Source organism: Rhineura floridana, chromosome 22 (assembly GCF_030035675.1).
Source record: "Rhineura floridana isolate rRhiFlo1 chromosome 22, rRhiFlo1.hap2, whole genome shotgun sequence".
NCBI classification, from domain to species: domain Eukaryota; kingdom Metazoa; phylum Chordata; class Lepidosauria; order Squamata; family Rhineuridae; genus Rhineura; species Rhineura floridana.
Window position 1 is genome coordinate 17,251,175 of NC_084501.1, and position 18,666 is coordinate 17,269,840.

Below are 18,666 nucleotides of genomic sequence, written 5' to 3' on the forward strand. Positions count from 1 at the left end.
GGCAGCTCCGGGCAGGGCTGAGAAAAAGGCTCCTGCAACTGAAACTCTGGAGCATGGCCACCAGCCAGTGTCTGACTCTATACAGCAGCTTCCTGTGCTCCTACAGATGGTGACTTGTACCTGGATCTCTCTTTGGGGCCCGGTCAAACACTGTACCACACTGGCTGTCGTAGGGCAAGAGCTGCAAATAAGATGTGTGTGGGTGGGTTCTCCTGTCTCTTCCAGCCCCGAGAAAACGCAGAGAGCTAGGCAGAATCTCTGCCTTGTTACTGCAACCGAGATCTGAGCAAGCAGCTCTGCCAGTTTCTTTGGCTAAATGTGCAGCTGTAACACGGTGGCTTCCATTGTTGGTCCTTTCAGACTAAACAGCCATGTGGCATCCGTTCTGGACTGGCTTTTTTTTTAAGTGGTTTGAACACTCCGATGCTAACCCAGGGGGCAGTTTGCGCCTAGTTCTGAGTCAGTGGAAGTTTGCAAACCTGTCATTTTCCAAGGCGTGTAGTGTATCTGCAGGCTTGTCTTTTTAAATAGGGTTAGGGGTGTGTGTGTGTCTTTATACAAGCACACGGACGCACCAAGTGCAAGTGGGATGTCATCAGCCATTGATCCTTGTGAGAGCTAGTGGAGGGGGTGAGACTGAGCTGTGAATCAAGATGTCCCATTTCTGAGCCTTACTTTCCCACAAAGGCCACTAGGCAAGCTCTCCCCCCCCCTTTCAGCCTTAGGCCTCTTCCCGCTCCATTCTATAATATGGGGGTAGTAGTAATAATACTATTCACTAGAAAAAACAATGCTAGGAAAAACAGATGGAAGTAGAAAAAGAGGAAGGCCAAACAAGAGATGGATCGATTCCATAAAGGAAGCCACAGACCTGAACTTACAAGATCTGAACAGGGTGGCTCATGACAGATGCTCTTGGAGGTCGCAGATTCATAGGGTCGCCATAAGTCATAATCGACTTGAAGGCATATAACAACAACAACAGTAATAATATAGACCTCATAATTTCTGGAGGGGTTTATTCACTTATATCTATGGAGGAGTTTTCAATCATGTTAAAACCACCTGCAGACAGAAGGGGGGCAGTCAGAAACAAGCTGATGACTTCTAAACTGCGCCTGTGTTCACCCAAGGGTGACGGTGAAGTCCAGGCACACCTTCTGCCACTTGCAGGAAGCCTTTGGCAACCATGTCGCCATGAAAGGGGTTTCCCGAAAGTAGAAAGCTTTCGCCACCACTCCTCTAGGAATGCTAGTTGGTTGCCCAAGGGTGCCGAGAGAGAGCTCACCACCCTGGGGTTGTGACGTGCCACGTTACTGGCTCAACAGACGGCCTTTTGTCCTCCTCAGATTCCCGCTCTGGCGGTGGAGATGCCCGGCTCCGCGGATATCTCGGGGCTCAACTTGCAGTTTGGGGCGTTGCAGTTTGGGTCAGAGCCTGTCCTTTCGGAGTACGAATCGACGCCTTCCACGAGCACCTCTGTGAGCCAGCCTCCAAGCAGCCTGTACACGAGTACTGCAAGGTAGGCCTTGGCCCGTGAGTGTCAGTTGGGGAAGGGCCCTGGGGAGAGCCTCTTCCCTGCACACAGAAGGCCCCAGGTCCAATCCCCGGGCTGTCCAGGTAGAGTTGGGAAAGACTCCCAGTCTGAAACTCTGGAGGGCTGCTGCTGCTGCCAGTCAGTGTAATCAGTGCTGAACTAGATGGACCAATGGTCTGACTCAGCATGAGGCAGTTTCTTACGTTCCTTGTTAATTTCCTAATGCAGAAAGCACTACTTATAATCATAGGAAGCTGCCTTATGTCCCATCTACATCAGCCCTTTATTTAGAACCATGAGGACTGGAATCTTCCTGTATTGTTAGTCAAAGGGCAGTAGCTTAGTGACAAAGCATCTGCCGTGCATGCAAAAGGTCCCAGGTTTTAATCCCTGGCATCTCCAGACAGGGCTGGGAAAGACTCGCTGCTGGAAACCCTCGAGACCTGCTGCCAGTCAGTGTAGACATCACTGAGCTGGATGGCTCAAGGGTCTGACTCGGTATAAGGCACTTTCCTATGTTCCTGTCTGTGTGTGTAAGTGTGCTGTGGGGAAGGGAATGTCTGTGACAGCGCCGACCCCTCCTGCATAAGAGACAGGACAAGCTGAACTGCTTGTGCCATGTCGAGACAAGGAATGCTCGCTGTCCAGTATTAACTCCTCTTGCTGTGGGTTATTCAGAGCCAGCCAGCCACGTGGCAGGCCACCGACTGGGGTTGGAATGAGAGCCTCCCAGCGCTGGGGCTGTATTACTTATAGACAAGGTGGGGGGTGAGGGCCTTCACCTGCACCACTTAGCTCCCTAACCTACTTTTATCCTTGCTGTGTGTATAAAATAGAGGGAGGGCTCTTGTACTCGTGTCTTGAGCTCCTTGGAGGGAGGGCAGGTTACATATCGGGATGGGACACCTGCAGCCCACCAGGCACTGTTAGATTCCAGCTGCCATCCATCCCAGACAGCATGCAAACGGAGTATTTGGCTCTCAAATGTAATCTCTAGTATTACCCAAACTCCTCCCCAGAGCTGGGGTGAGCAGAAAGCCTTTTTCCTGGCAGACTCACCAACATAGCCTACCCACTCTGCAAGCCACGATTCTCCCGTTCTGGACATCCGTCAGGATTTGTTAACTTAAATCTTATTCTGTCACTTCTTTGCTTCCCCCACCCCAGTGAATCTCTGTCCACGATATCGTCCAATAAGAGCCAGGAGCCGGGTTACCAGAGCTGCACCATACCTACAGCAACATATACCTCCCAGAACAGCGCTCAGGGACCACTGTACGAGCAGAGATCTACTCAGACTCGGCGGTACCCAAACTCCATTTCCTCCTCGCCCCAAAAAGACTTGACCCAGGCCAAGGTAGGGTTTGCTTCCGGATGCCTAGTGTTGAGCGGTGCCAGATCTCAAAACACACATCCATCTCTACCTGCCGGCCTTCCCTGTTCACTGATAGTGCACATGCTCAAGGAACTCTCCTTGCCAGTTGCTTTCAGGCTCAGAGAGAATTGGATCTGGCTGATGCGTTGTTTTGGGAGACCACATGCTTAGTTAAGATTGGGCCATTATCATCATCGTCATCGAAACAGCTGCTGTTGGAACTCTTGGTCGCTAGACCTAGCAGCTTTCGGCCTAGAATGGCATCTTTACACAATGCAAAGGTGTTTTATAGAAGTCGCTGCAAACTGACCACCCAATTTGAAAACTTCAGAAGGGGGTTAGACAGTTTCATGGAGGAGAGGTCTGTGAGGAACTGTCCATGTTCAGGGGCAGTCTACCTCTGAATACCAGTCATTGTGGGGGAGGGCAACAGCTAGGAAAGGCTATTGCCTTCATGCCCTCTACACGGTCTTCCCTGTGATGTCTGGCTGGCCGTTGTTGGAAGGACAGTGCTAGACTGGATGGATTTGGGTCGGATCCAGCAGGGCTGCTCTTCAGAGGAAGAGGCCAGGCTGGGGAACCTGCGGCCTTCCCGATGTTGTTTGGACTCCCAGCAGCCAGCAATGCCAGTGGTCAGGGATGATGGGAGTTGTGGTCCAGCAACATTTGGAGGGCGGCAGGTTCCCCACCTTTGGCCCTAGTTAAACAGGTGGAATATGGGGAACAAGGGCAGCTCTTGGGTATCACACTCGGGACATCTAGCGAACTCCCAGCTTACTCACTGCATGTGACAAGCAACTCTACTAGAACTTTATAAAGTGTCCAGGTCTATTAAAAAGCAGGGAGATAACCTAGGAGCAGGCACCGAACTGGGCGGATTGCTTCATCTGTCCAGCTGAAATATTGGAACTGATAAGTGTTTCTGCAGCAGCTGGAGCTGATTCCTCCTCCTGTCTTTCTCTCCTTAGAATGGCTTCAGCTCGGTGCCGCCCACGCAGTTGCAAACCACGCAGTCAGCTGAAGGTCAGTGCCTCTCGAAAACGCCTGGGAGTTGGGGGAAATGTACGCTCGACTCTTTTTATGTAAACTTGTGAAGTGTTTGTGCAGTGAACAGTGTTAGAAGTACTCGTATTACAAACTCCTCTGCAGCGTGGTGGCTGTTGGCAAATGCTGTGGGGTGCACAAGCGCCCCCCTCCAGATTTCGCCTTGCCTGCTGTGTCGCTGAGTGGACTTAGGCAAACCTCTTTCGCCCAGCCACCCTGTCTTTGAGATGGGGAATGGCAGTACTGGCCTACCTTGTAGGGCTTTTGTATTGATCCCGGTAATCCCATATGCGAAGCACTTTGAATGTTTGAGATGCATCACAGAAACGCTCAAGACTGCTCCATTTCTGAGCCCTGTTGGTCACCCATATTTCTCTGTGGGAGGGCTGCTTTCTACAGCTGTTCTTAAAGATTCTTCATAGGTGCCCTGCTTCAAGCATCTCCCACTTCTGAGCCTAAGTCGGCGGCTTCTTACAGCTGGGCCTTCTTGAGTTTGGCACCTTGGCTGTGGAGTGACACCCGTAGGCACGTTCATTTGGCACTGGCATGTCCAGGACCGCTGGCCATACTTGCTAGGGCTGACAGGTGTTGGAGCCCAATGCCATCTGGAAGGCACCACGCTGGCTTCCTTCTGCTTTAGGGTTTGGTCTGTTTGAATGTTGTTATCCTGCTCCTGCTGTTACCATCTGAATAGCAGGAGGGAGAGAGAGAGTTGCTGCACTGCTCACATCATGCTTGCAGGCTTCCCATTGCAGCATCTGGTTGGCCACTGTAAGAACAAGAGGCTGGACTAGATGGCCCCCCTTTGCCCGACAGGGTTTCCTCCTATGTACTTACAGGACTGGATAAATCCCTGGAGGGTAAGCGGCCCGCCGGCCACAATAACTATCTCCTGCCTCCACTGTGGTGAGGCGGCATGCTCCTCAGCACCAGTTGCTGGACATCACAAGCGGGGAGGGTTGCTGCTGCCCTCGGGTCCTGCTTACGGGCTTCCCAGGAGAGACATCTGGTGGCCACTGTGAGAACAGCATGCTGGATTAGATGGGCCCCTTTGGCCTGATCCAGCACGGCTGTTCTTATGTTCTTAGTGTCTTGTGTTTTGCCTTTTTTTAAAATGCTGCTTTATAAGCCACCTTTGCTTGGAAGAAATCTCTTTAAATAATCTGCCCCTTAATATCATGTTTATCTTGTTATTCTCCTGCCCCCCAATAGGTTCTGCAGGCCCTGCTGTGAAATCTGACTCCCCCTCTGCCCCCAGCATTGCGACCCCTCTCAACGACACTGTGTCTGCGGCATCCTTGCTTACCACGGCTACCCAGCACTCCTCCGTGCTCAGCAGTCTGAATCACACTGAGGAGCTCCCTAGCACGGCCACCACGCAACACAGCAGGTAGCAGCAGGGGTGCATCGGGCCCCAGAAGCGCGCTCTCGCTTCTTCTGAAGTCGAGCGTGACCTGTCATCATGCTGATGTCAAGCAATTCTTGGGGTTTTTTGGGGGTGTGTGTGAATATCCGGCCAACCGGCCAGATATTGTTCCCCACCTTTGGAATTAGACCTAGGCTAGGTAGGGCCAGTGGTCTGTATTAAGGCAGCTTTTGCATCTTCAGCCACGAAGACTAGTAACTTGCTTTTCAGTTAAAGCTGAGGTTCTTGAGGATTTGTACTTCGCCTCTAATGACATGCTCTTTGCATTTCCTTGGGTGTCTTGAGTTGAGTTTTGGTTTTTAATCCACATTTCTGTTAAGGTAACCAAAGTGGCTTACAGTAAAAAATAAATATGTAGTTATATGTTCATCAAAAGAGAGCAATAGTGAGACACTTCTCCATCATAAAACCATAGGTTGCTGATTAAAAGCCACTGTTTTTTTAAAAAAGAAAATGGTTTTTGCCAACCGTCACAAGACAGGAGGACATTCCACTGGTGCGGGGCTACAACTGAGAAGACTCCGTCTCTTGTCCCTGTCCACCTGGAGGGGATAAAGAGCACAGCCTCCAAGGCCAATCTTGGGAGGCTAGATAGGCTCACATACAGCAGGGTTAGGGAACCTTTTTCAGCCTGAGGGCTGCATTCCCTCTTGGGCAGCCCCCCTTCCAGGTGCCCTGTGCCAGAGGTGGACAGGAACCTAGGAAGCTGCCTGATACCAAATCAGACTGCTGGTCCGTCTTGCTCAGGGGTTTCAGGCAGGGGTCTCTCCCTGCCCTACCTGGAGGTGCTGCTGAGGATTGAACCCAGGACCTCCTGTGGGCAAATCAGGTCCTCTTCCACTGAGCTGCAGCCCTTCCCCATTTTGCTGGATGGAGCAATGAGTGTAAATTTTACCGTTGTAGAACAGGCTAGTTTACGCACACCACACGCACACCTCTCTCTCCTCCACCAGGCAAGCAAGAAGCGTTCAGGGACACAATTCCAGCCCGGCAAAAACTCTCAAGAAGGGTATGAAGCAGGGCTAATGAGGGAGATGCCTTGGGGGGGGGTTGGCCTGGGGAGAGTTTCGGGGGGGCGAGGGCCACCATTGGCCCCCGGGCCTGTGGGTTCCCCATCCCTGATACAGAGGCGGGCCAGGTCCTGTGGAGCCAAGGCATCCATGCCTGCAGGATGGCTGGTGTTTCATATGCTGTTAGCAGGAGAGTGGTTTCTGTGTGAGGCATACAAAGATCATGAAACACTCGCCAAGTGGGTTATTTTATTATACAAATTTTGCATATTGCCTTTCAAATGTAATAGGTGGTTCTCACAGTGGTTCACAATAACAAATTGATTAAAAAAACACAAACCCACTATGGTACCAGTGACACAAATGAGGAGAAACAGGCTCTGAAACAATGGGATAGGGTTAAAGCTCCAAAGATCTCAGGTCACATGGAAATTTTCACTTGCAACCACCACAAGGCAGGACGGAGAACGTGTCAGCCTGACCCATGAGGGCCGGGAGGGAATTCAGAGGCTGCCACAAGAGGGACCCTCGCCTCTTTTAGGGTCCTGAGCCTGGCAGCGAAAAAATCGCTGCGTTGCCAGAAATTTGCCCCCTGGGTTGACCGGCGTTGTGCTTTCTCCTTCCTCAGCACGTTGCCCGCCCAGCAGAACAGCCTGTCATCATCAACCTCCTCTGGCCGCACGTCAACTTCCACCCTCTTGGTGAGTAGGAATCCAGGTGGGATGAGGGGAAGAACTGGTGGGGTGCCCAGTTACTATGCTGGGGGTGCCCGCCAGGGTTTGCATTCCCATCAGATTCCTTATCCACCCATCAGGGCTTAGATAGGGTGGGTTACAAACAAAGATGCAAAGGGGAACAAAAACAGAAAATTTGTGGGGGGGAATGTTTTTGTGCATTTTTTTCTCCCCAGTTTTTCAGAAAACAAAACAGGCTTGTGGGGGGAGAAAAGGGGGAAAAACACACCAAATTTTTCCCGAATTTTCCTGGGCCTTCCCATCTCTAGTTACAGCAAAAGCTGTGGGTGGCATTCATCGCTAGCCCTATTCAGAGTAGACCCATTGAAGTAAATAGACATGACTAACTTGGATTCATTCATTTCAGTGGGTCTGCTCTGAATTGGACTTGGTGGAATGCAACTCAGTACAGTTTAGAACAAAATAAAACCACCCCCCACCATGCGCTGCAATCATCAGGTTAATTTGTGCGTTTTCAGGCAGGGTAAAGAGAGGTGTCATCAGCCTATGACGAAAGCTGGGTAATGATGACGCACCTGTTCCACGGTGTTGTCGTTGGCGTGGCAGGCAGAGTTGCCCCAGGGTAGATTCAGTGACCTGTACACTAAAGCACTTTTTGGTCCATGGAAAAAAGTTTAGATGAATCCACCCCTGGCTCTTCCACATCCAACATCCACATCCAACAGGAGCGTATCTGTCTTCACTCCCATCCTGCTCCGAGAGCTGAAGGGGTTAAGGTTTTGTTTTAAACCAGAGCTGGGGAAGTGGTGGTCCTCCAGACGTGGTCAGGCTCCAGCTCCCATCATCCTTGACTACTGGCCATGTGGGCGTTAAGACTCCAACAGCATCTGGAAGATCAGAGGTTCCTCACCCCTGGATCTCCTGTTCGTAGGGTTCTAGGGTCCTGCTGCTTACAGCTAGCTTAGATGATGGAAGGAACAGCTGGAACGGGCAAGGTTGTGTGTACTTCCTGGTGGAAAATCTATGTGGTTGTGCTTTCTCCCCTTCTGTCTCTGCGTGTCCTGCTTGAATTGCTCTTTGTGATTTAACTTTGCGGCCTGCGATGGGCATGCTGCCCCCCTCCCTTCCTGCCTAGCTTGCCTCGTAGCTATTCAGGGGGGCGCCAAGCGTGCAAAAGCAATCCCTGAGCCGCAACCAGATGCAGCCAGCCCAGAACCAGTGGCTGGCTGAACTGCAGTGCTCTGACATGTGCCTTGCTGTGGGCAGCAACCTTTCTGTGTGGACGCTTCAGGCCTTGCCCCCCAGATCCTGACTACCTCGTTTCTCGGGCTTTCCCCTCTCGTTTTTGTAGCACGCCAGCGTGGAAAGTGACGCTGGGCTCCATTCTTCCGCAAGCACTTTCTCCACCTCCTCCAGCACCGTCTCAGCCGCGCCGCCCGTGGTCAGTGCCTCCTCGAACCTGAGCAGCGTCAGCAGCCTTGGCCTGAGCCTCAGCAGTAACTCCACGGTGACGGCCACAACCCGCAGCTCCGTTGCCACGACATCAGGTGCTTTTTCGAAGCTCTAGGCTTGGCCAGTGTTTACTGTTCTGTGTCCTTGTCACCATTAATCACGCCTAAACTCTGGCTTCTCCCATTCTGGTGGGCAGCGTCCTTATCTCTAAGACAAGGCAGCTGCACTCTGCTTAGGAACCAGTTGGGTGGGCTGTGGCTTCCTTCCAGCCTATCTTGTCTGCTTTGAGCATAGAGGCCGGTGCCTGCTGCAGCCAAACTAGATGTCACATGGCCGTCCATTCATATATAAAGCCTGTGTGTGTGTGTGAGAGAGAGAGAGAGTGACAGTGAGTGGGTGTAAAAGAGAGAGTGCAATGTGGCTGGCTGGCTGCCTTTGCAACTTGTTCCCTCTTTAAGAGCCCACAAAGCGGGCATGGGGGACCAGAAGGTTTTAGACTATAACTCCCATCAACACTGAATAAATGGAAATGGCCTGCCTTCACGTCGATCCCGACTTATGGCTACCCTCTGAATCGGGTTTTCATGGTAAGCGGTATTCAGAGGAAGTTCACCATTGCCTCTCTCTGAGGCTGAGAGGCAGTGACTGGCCCAAGGTGATCCATTCAGCTTCATAGCCGTGTGGGGATTCGAACCCTGGTCTCCCAGGTCATAGTTCAGCACCTTAACCACTACACCACACTGACTCACGCAACACTTTAAGAGCCCACAAAGCGGGGATGGGGGACCAGAAGGTTTTGGACTATAACTCCCATCAACCATTGGCCATTCTAGTTTGGGCTGATCGGAGTTGTAGTCCAACAACATTTGGAGGGCCACAGGTTTCCTCATCCCTGTCATAAAGCCTGCATTCTCCCTGCCACACCCTGTTCTTAAAGCACGGTTGTCCCTTACGGTGTTCACTTTCAGATCCCTCCTTTCAAAGTATGGATAGTCCCTGCGAGTACACTTTGGTTTAGAACAGGCGTGAGGAACCCCTCCGGATGTTGGTGAATGACAGCTCCCAGCATCCCTGGCCATTGGCCATACTTGCTGGGGTTGATGGAAGTTGTTGTTCCGCAGCATCGGGGGGGGCAAATGTCCCCACGCACTTGGTTTAGGAGGAGAAGTGAGCAGCCTGTGGCTCTCCAGGTGCTCCTGTACAACAGTACGCATCCCTCTGACTGTTGGTAGGAGCAACTGCCTGGAGGGCTACACAGGTGTCCTCCCAGCCCCGGCCTGGAGGACCTGCCCATTTTTAGAGCCAGAAGGTGAGAGGGATCCCCTTACACATGAGGCCATCTGTCCTATGGACACCCTTGCTGTCTGCAGGGGGAGCTTGGTGTCGTGTTGAGTCAGACCACTTATCCATCCTGCTCGCTATCTTTTCTATACTTAGCAGGCAGCGGCTCACTCCGGCAAAAAGAGGTTTCTCCCATTACCTGCTACCTGAGCTCCTTTTAACTCAGAGTCAGGGAACCTTTGGACCTCCAGATGTTACTGAACTACAACTCCCATCAACCGCAGCCAGCATGGCCAGTAGTCAAGGCTGATGGGAGTCGTAGTCCAATAACATCTAGAGAGCTGAAGGGTTCCCAGCCCTATTTACATTGGAGATGTCAGAGACTGAGCCTGGGACCTTCTGCGGGCAAAGGATGCCTTTAAACAAGGAGTCCTCCCCAAATAGGAATTTAGCCTGTACTGTTGGCCTGTCTATCCTAACATTGCCTGGTCAGGTGGGGGAACTTTCGGCCCTCCAGGTATTGCTGAACTCCCATCAGCCCCAGCAAGGATGGCCAGTGGCCAGGGATGATGGAGGGAACTGTAGTACAGCAACATCTGGAGGGCCAAAGGTTCCCCACACCTGCTCTATGTCAAACTGTCAGCAGCGGGAAGGGTCATCATTCAGTGGCAGAGCATCTGCGGTGCATGCAGAAGGACCCCTGCTCAGTCCCCGAGTGGAGCTAATAGAGAATCCTGTCTGAAACCCTACAGAGCTGCTGCCAGTCAGTGTAGAGTAGAGAGTACTGATGGGCTAACGGTCTGACTGGGTATAAGGCAGTGTCCTACGTTCCAGACAGAGGAGGCATTTCCCTGTCTTGCTCCTTGAGATTCTTTCTCCCAGGTGGGCAACCTGGGACCCTCCGTTTGTTGCTGGACTACAACTCCCATCAACCCTGACCACTGGCTGTGCTGGAGTCCAGTCACATCTGGAGAGTCGCCAGCTTCCCCATCCCTGCTTTTACCTGGAGATGGCAGGGGTTGGACTTCAGGGCCTTCCACATGCAACAAGCATGTGTTCCTCCACCTGAGCTACGGGCCTTCCCCTCGAACCATCTTCTTTCCGATCTGACATCACCAGCCACACAATTTAAATTTCCTTTTCAGTTCATTCTCTGTGTGTGTGTGTGTGTCTCCCTCTTATTGCAAGTCTCCTCGCTGGCAGTGTGTTGGCGGTGTCTGCTGTAACTCTGCCTCCTTCACCCTGTAGGGAAGGCTCCTCCCAACCTGCCTCCAGGCGTGCCGCCGTTGCTGCCGAACCCGTACATCATGGCTCCAGGGCTGTTGCACGCCTACCCGGTGAGTAGGCGCTCTCTTCTGCGGTCCTGCGTCGACAGAGCCGCCCATGCCAGTAGATCCTGCCTGGCTCTTGGCCGTAGCGTGGCAGGAGGGACAGAGCATGGGAAATCAACCCAGAGTCAGCACCAGATGCAGTCAAAGCAGCCCCTAGCCTGCTTGTGTTTGCAACATCTGACTCTGACAAACGAAAGCTGGCTTGCCTGGTGGAGAACCGTTGTTTGCCTCTTTCTGAACCTAAGAGCCCAGCTGGATCAGGGCAGTGGCCCAGCTGGTCCAGCATCCTGTTCTCACAGTGGCCCGCCTTATCATTTATTTATCTATTTATTTATTATTAGCATTTATTAGTCGCTTTTTTTCAACGATAGAACTCAAAGCGACTTAAAGAAGGAAGCAAGAACACAAGAATTGAAATAGCTTGCAACAGAAGCAAACAATGACAAAACAATTTCAAGCAAAATAATAGAACCATAATGGAAGAAATAGCAGATATTACAACACCACAAAAACTAATTCCGCACTATAAATATAACATAACGTATTATAGAAGACCGCATTATGCATCCAATCGGTACTGCAAGAGTAGGAGAAAAAGTAAAGCAATTTCAACTTGGCTACTAGAACACCCCGACCATGATGTTAGACGCAGTCTCATTGTTTCGAACGACAGAAAGTCCCTTTAGTCTCCACCAGTCTCTATCAGCCGCCACTAGGGTTCTTCCCAGCAGCCCGATCTCAAGCAGCGGCGTCAAGTGGCATCGAGTGGCCTGTGGGAAGCCCCAGAGCAGGAACTGAGCGCAACAGCAACTCTCTCCTCTTGCGATTCCCAGCAGCCAGTATTCAGAACCGTACTGGCCCCAGCAGTGGAGGGAGAACACAGCCATCGTGGCTAGTAGCCATTGATAGCCTTCTCCTCCTTGACTTGGCCTATTTGTCTGTTTTATGAATTTGTGAATCGCCTCCTGCATGGGTGTCAAGCCAACTTACAAACATATCACAAAAACAGCTAAAAATAGTTTTTAAGACCGGAACAGTTAAGATAACTGTAAGTGGGTTTAAAAACAGAAATGGACGTTGCTCCTGAGAGACTTGGCCTCTTTGTCACTTGCTTCTCTGCTTCTCTTGCAGCCTCAAGTTTACGGCTATGATGACCTACAGATGCTTCAGACAAGGTTCCCCCTGGTGAGTTAAATTCACTTGTCTCCTCTCACTTTATTATTAGTAGTATCACCATTGCAGATTACAAGACATGCCATCAGCCGCTCTTCTGCACTGTGTACCAAGCCATATTCATTCTTCTCTTACTTGGTTTGTAACACTTGATCATAAGTCTGCTACATGTGGAATTCTCCCAAGTGCAAATAAACCCCCATATCCTGGAATAACAGAGTGTACAGATACATGTTTATGATAATCCTATTGACTAACTATATTTGCATGCAACCCCGTAACAACAACGTATGTGGTGCACTTATAGACTTGTGAGCTGTGATTTGCCAAGAACTAATAAAAGGTGCCCAGTTTTTGAACAAAGGTGCTGTCTTCTTCTTTTCCCCTTCTCGAGTGTGGCAACAACAGCAGCCCTGTAACTTGTTGAGATGTTTGATTTATTTATTCAATTTGTTAGTCGCTTGTTATCCAAAGGTCTCCAAGTGAATTACATAATACATAAATATAAATACATGGTATCATTTAAGAAAAAACAGAGCAAAGCAACCTGCATAACAGATACATGAAGCTTTGGCAGCACACGAAATAACAAACGGCATCTTACTCTATCAAAAGGTCTGCGTGGGGAAAGATAGAGTCGTAGAATAGTAGAGTTGGAAGGGGCCTCTAAGGTCATCGAGTCCAACCCCCTGCCCAATGCAGGACTCCAACTTAAAGCACACTGACAGATGGTCGTCCAGCTGCCTCTTGAATGCCTCCGTTGGAGAGCCCACCACCGCCCTAGGTCATCAGTTCTGTTGTCATACAACATAAATCTTTACCTGGTGCAGAGAAGATGTCAACAAAGGCACCGGGCGGACCTTGATGTAGCTGGATTTTGACAATAACGGCAGGACTGTGACTTGTTTGGATGCAGCTCGGTTTTTGACAATGGCACTGGCCCTGTAACTTGATCTCTGGGTCCTTGTGGCTGGTTTCTTTCTCCTGTCTCTCCCCCCCCCCCCAGTCGAGACGAGCATTCTTAACTTCTCCCACCTCTCTTCCAGGACTACTACAGCATCCCGTTCCCCACCCCGACCACACAGCTTACTGGAAGGGACGCCAGCCTGAGCAGCAACCCTTACTCTGGTAGGGAGATGGGCAGAGAGCCCCACTTGGAAGGTAGTTGGGTTAAAAATCTGCTCTTTCTCTTGGAGGCTGCCTCGAAAAGAGCAGCTTAGTTGTCGTCATAATCAGGCCTGTGGGTATGTGTGTGTCCCTGTAGAATTCTGTGCTATGATTTCTTAATTATTTGCAGCATTTATAACCCGCCCTTTTGGCCAAAATAGTTCGAAGACAGCACATGAGGAGAAAGGAGCGGGAGGGAGGAGGGAAAAGCAAGCTCAAGGAAGAGATCTCAAAAGTTAAGACTTTTGGTGGTGGTGGTTCTGGCTGTCTTGCCCTTTGAGTAAGAGCAGTCTCTTCCCCTGAAGCAGTCTGCCCTCCAGATCAGATCCAGGCCAATACATGGAGGAGAAAGCCATCAGGGCTAGTAGCCATTGAGAGCCTATGGTCTACCTCCATGGTTAGAGGCAGCTGGGAATCACCATGGGGGGAGATGGGTGTTGCGATCAGGTCCTGCTTGCAGGCTTCCCATTGGAGGCCTCTGGTTGGCCCCTGTGAGAACAGGACTATGATAGGCCATTGGCCTGTTCCAACAGGCTCTTCTGATGTTCTCAGGTAATTAACTCAATATATACATAACACCTGCTAGAAGATTCCATTGCTGCCAGCGAGCTGGGTCCTTGGGGTATGGTGTGGTGGTCTCCCCCCCCCCATCTTTTATTTAAATGTTTGTAAACTGCACTTTCATAGAAAATATAACAAGGCAATGGACAACATAAAACATAGTACTACAGTAACATCAGTTTAAAACACATTGGTATCCAATTAAGTTCTGCTTCAGAGTAGTCCCTTGAAATGAATGGACCTAAATGAGTATTGTCACTTAATTTCTATGGGAGACTCAAACACTGGATACAACCCATTAAAAGCATATCAGTAAAACTGGCTGGCATAAAGAAATGTTTTTACCATGGTACTGGAGAACGTTGGTCCCCCCTATAGCGCAGCAGCGAGCCAGATCATCTGCTATCCAGGCGTTTGGAATTCCATGTATTTCAATCTACGTTCCGCTTATTATTGGTTTTTTAAATAATTGTTTGTATTTGCTTTCATAAAACATATAAACAGAACTGAGCAATACAGTTATGAACAAATCATATCAATCATCATATCAATTTGTTTACTATTATTTAAGGCTTGCTTTCTTTATCTTTACAATGTCACCTTATATAATCATTCCATAGGAGCATGTGATGTTTGTTCTTAATTAGTTTTTGAATGTTTTAATTACCTGTTTTTAAGGTTTTTTATTGGCCATTTTAATGTTTGAATTTTGTAAACTGTTCTGAGGTTTTGTTACAATCAAGTGATATACAAATCTTGTTAAATAAATAAATCAACTTCCCATGCAGCCATTGGGACCCCAAGAGGGCCACATTCTCACTCTGTTCTCCTCCTCCTCTTCCCCGCCTTGCTCCCAGGTGACCTCACGAAGTTTGGCCGAGGCGACGCCTCTTCCCCTGCGCCAGCAACAACCCTGGCCCAGCCTCAGCAGAACCAGACGCAGACACACCACACCACCCAGCAGACGTTCCTGAACCCGGCCCTCCCGCCCGGCTACAGCTACACCAGCCTGCCGTATTATACCGGCGTCCCGGGGCTGCCCAGCACCTTCCAGTATGGGCCAGCTGTGTTCCCCGTGAGTGCCGGCCTGCTGTGGAGCTGTGGGGCAGGGGTGGAGCCAGACCCTGCCTCTGTCCCCCACCCTGCTCACTCCCCAGCCCTTTGCTTTCCCCAGGTGGCTCCTACTTCTTCCAAGCAGCATAGCGTCAATGTCAGTGTGAATGCCTCGGCCACCCCCTTCCAGCAGCCCAGCGGGTATGGCTCCCACGGGTACAGCACTGGTGAGTATATAGGCAGGGTGAGCAGGGCAGGCGTTGGTTCCAACCAGGGGTTCTTCGCCTGTGCTCCATAGACCCCCTAGGGCAGGGTCCCCAGATGTTGCTACGCTACAACTTCCATCATCCCCACCCGGCTTACTCTATAACCAGGGATTATGGGACTTACAGCCCAACAACATCTGGGGACCCTAGGTTGAAGAACACTGCCCTCAGGTGTCAATGAACTGGGCGCAAAAAAAACCACCAGCTTCCAATGCAATAAAATAAATCATATTTATTTATTTATGGGGTCCACAGCTTTCATTAGATTCTCAAAGGGGTCCATGACCCCAAAAAAGGTTAAGAACTGGTTTGAATTGTTGTTGTTGTTATTTAGTTTTGTTCTTACCCAAAGGTCAACAAATGACTTAACATAAAAGTATAAATCCGTAACACCTTAAAAGCTGAACCGAACAACCTCTATAACAGCCATAGGATGCTTGGCAGCACACTAGTGACAAAGTGGCATCATCTCTGTCAAATGTCGGGGTGAGAGGGAGATGAGTCTTTACGTGGCACTGAAAAGATACCAACGAAGGTGCCAGGCAGAGCTCGCTGGGAAGAGCTTTCCCCAGACGGAGCCACAACTGTACAGGCCCTCTCCCTTGGCACCCCCCTCTGAGCCTCCCTCAGAAAGGGGGGGGCTGGAGAAGGGCCTCCGAACACTAAAGGAGGACATGAGTTGGTCCATGAAAATTTTTTAAATGGCGTGTGGCGTGGAGAAACCTGCAGCCCTCCCCCCAACTGGACTGAATCCCATCAGCTGGCCAGTCTTCTGGGGTTGATGGGAGCTATAGTCCAGCAACATCTGGAGGGCTGCAGGTTCCCCACCCCTGGAATAAATCCCCCTGAGTTGGATGGGGATCTGTAATGGCCTGATGCGGCAGCTTTAATATTCTCATAAATATTATGGTCTGTTAATAAAATTCAAAGTCTAGCCTGTGGATCCTCATAAGACCTTACGAGGCTGGTTCTCTTTTTGACCCATAATTTCTTCCCGGGTTCAGTCGTGCGCAGATCATGTCAACCTGTTTCAATGTGCCAACCCTGCCCCACTTAATGCTGAAGCCCCAGTAGAAATACACAAACACATCAAAATCGGTCCAATCTCCACTCATGCACGCTGCATTCAGTAGGCCCCAGGAGTTCCCAAATTGGTCCGCGAGCTTCATTTAGGTGGTCCGTGGCGTGTCTGTGGATTTGTGGTTGAAGAAGGCACAGTTGTCGCATTAACTATTCATATTTATTTTCAATGTATGTTTATTCCTTTTATCTCATGCACTGTATTTAATTGTCTTACAGTTTATATTCTGTGGAATTCATATTGTAGTATAGTAAAATATAAGGTATGAGAAATAAAAGAAGGAATAAAGCAAATAAAATGACATGGGGAGCACAGTCTATATATTTATTAACGCTTGGCACCCACTAGCAGACTCAGCTGAACAACATGGACTAGTGAAGCCTGCCGAGGCTCGCAGGTCCTTTTGGTGTGACCTTTTACCAAAGCTCTTATGGGTGTAATGGTTTAGGCATTAATACCTTCCTGAGAGACTCTAATTGTCCTCTTATTGCTGTACATTAAAGACATTTTTTCCCATGAGTCTATAGTACACTCTAGTTTATGGTTATGTGATGTGTTTCCTTGTCTAAAAAGCAATACATTTTTTAAAAAATAAAAGATAATTGAAATACAATTAAAAATCAGACAGCATCTAGCACAGAGCATTGCAGTTGTTGCACTAGGCAGAAAAATCATTAAGTTCTCCACCAAGACTCACTGCTATAGCCACCCTGGCTACTTTATTTCCTCATTGCGGGATCTTCATATAATAGCTCCATCGACATCACACTGAAGGTGGCACTGTCAGTGGCTGGAGATGATTGTGTGTGGGGAGGCTGCTTCATATGTCGGTATGCCACCCCCAACCTCTGGCTGCTGGTGGCTGTTGCTACCAGTACAGCTGCTGATGTATATCAAGCCATTTCTCCAGCCTTCATGAGGACTAGAAACTTGCAGGCCAGATGTGTGCACACGTACACCCGAGCCAGACTCGGAAGTTGCAAATGCATTAATCAAAACTTGGAGGCTGTTCTCATGCCTAGGTGGCTCTGGGCAGTGGCTGTGTGATGGGAGGGGAACCAAGAAGGGAGGGAGTTGGTGCTTTTGTGTGGTGCTGACCAAGCTAACCACTAACTCTGCTTTCTCTCCCCCCTCCCCCGGTCTTCTCCAGGCGTGTCAGTAACATCTAGTAACACGGGAGTGCCAGACATTTCTGGCTCTGTCTACTCCAAAACGCAGGTTGGTGTTGCAAGTGGCAGAGGTGGCTGCTGTGTTTTGTCAAGGGTGGGTTGTGTTCCTAGCTGCTCAGCGGTCTTGTGGGGAAGGCTCTTAGCTCAGTGGTAGAACATCTGCTTGGCTTGCAGAAGGTCCAAGGTTCAGTCTCCAGTATCTCCAGGTAGGGCTAGGAATGTCCCCGGTGTGGAATCCTGGAGAGTTGCTGCCAGTCAGAGTAGGCAGTACTGAACTAGAAGGACCAATGGCCTGACTCCGTATAAGCCAGCTTCCTCTGTTCCTACATCAGTCAGAGAGTAGGAACAAGACAGTGGCCCCAAATTCCCGCGAAAATTCCTCTCTTCTCCCTCCAGCTGAAAATATAAGATGTTCAGCGCAAGCACGCCGAGGCACATAACTGTGAAGGACTCTCCTTTCTTCATGTCATCCTACCCCATTGGCCATGCTTGCTGGGGTTGCGATGGGAGTTGTAGGTCAGCTGCATCCGGAGGGGCCAAAAGTTCCCCACACCTGGCGTGGGGGACCCTTCCTGACTCAACAGCTGAGCTGCCATAATAAAAATGGCACACTAAGCCTCTTCAGAAACATCTGTAGGCTGTCCTGGACCCAATGAGGTTCTTCGCTCCCAGGGAGAGTCTGAGGCTTGTCTGTAAATGGCTGATCTTTACTAGTTCTTAATCGAAGCCTTTCCTGACACACAGACACACTGCACATTTTCCCAGCCTAATGGGCCACTCGGGGATAGGCAGGTAATGGTCCATTGGAGGACTATTGTCCAGTTTTTCCTGGACTGCCTAGAGCAGGGCCCTTCAGATGTTGTTGGACTATAGCTCCTATCATCCCTGAACATTGGGCCATGCTGGCTGGGGCTGAGGGAGATTGTAGTCCAACAACATCTTGAAGCCGTAGATTCCTCATTCTTCTATTAACAGTCTCTGCAACATACTATAAATCTGGGATGGAGGAACCTGTGTCCCTCCAGACGTTGCTGGGCTGTAACTC

At 50.0% G+C, this 18,666-nt stretch overlaps 1 protein-coding gene across 10 annotated transcripts in view; it reads left to right on the forward strand.

Moving 5' to 3' along the window:
* UBAP2L (ubiquitin associated protein 2 like) overlaps nt 1-18,666 on the forward strand; it is a 48,330-nt gene that overhangs the window by 26,294 nt on the left and 3,370 nt on the right. For all 10 annotated transcript variants that reach the window (XM_061605541.1, XM_061605546.1, XM_061605545.1 and 7 more), the window contains 12 exons: nt 1,350-1,522; nt 2,705-2,894; nt 3,881-3,935; nt 5,169-5,346; nt 7,021-7,093; nt 8,439-8,634; nt 11,069-11,157; nt 12,283-12,336; nt 13,371-13,452; nt 14,910-15,127; nt 15,227-15,332; nt 17,603-17,670. In XM_061605541.1, the coding sequence (XP_061461525.1) occupies nt 1,350-1,522; nt 2,705-2,894; nt 3,881-3,935; nt 5,169-5,346; nt 7,021-7,093; nt 8,439-8,634; nt 11,069-11,157; nt 12,283-12,336; nt 13,371-13,452; nt 14,910-15,127; nt 15,227-15,332; nt 17,603-17,670 (1,482 nt within the window). The remainder of the gene's footprint in view (nt 1-1,349; nt 1,523-2,704; nt 2,895-3,880; nt 3,936-5,168; nt 5,347-7,020; nt 7,094-8,438; nt 8,635-11,068; nt 11,158-12,282; nt 12,337-13,370; nt 13,453-14,909; nt 15,128-15,226; nt 15,333-17,602; nt 17,671-18,666) is intronic.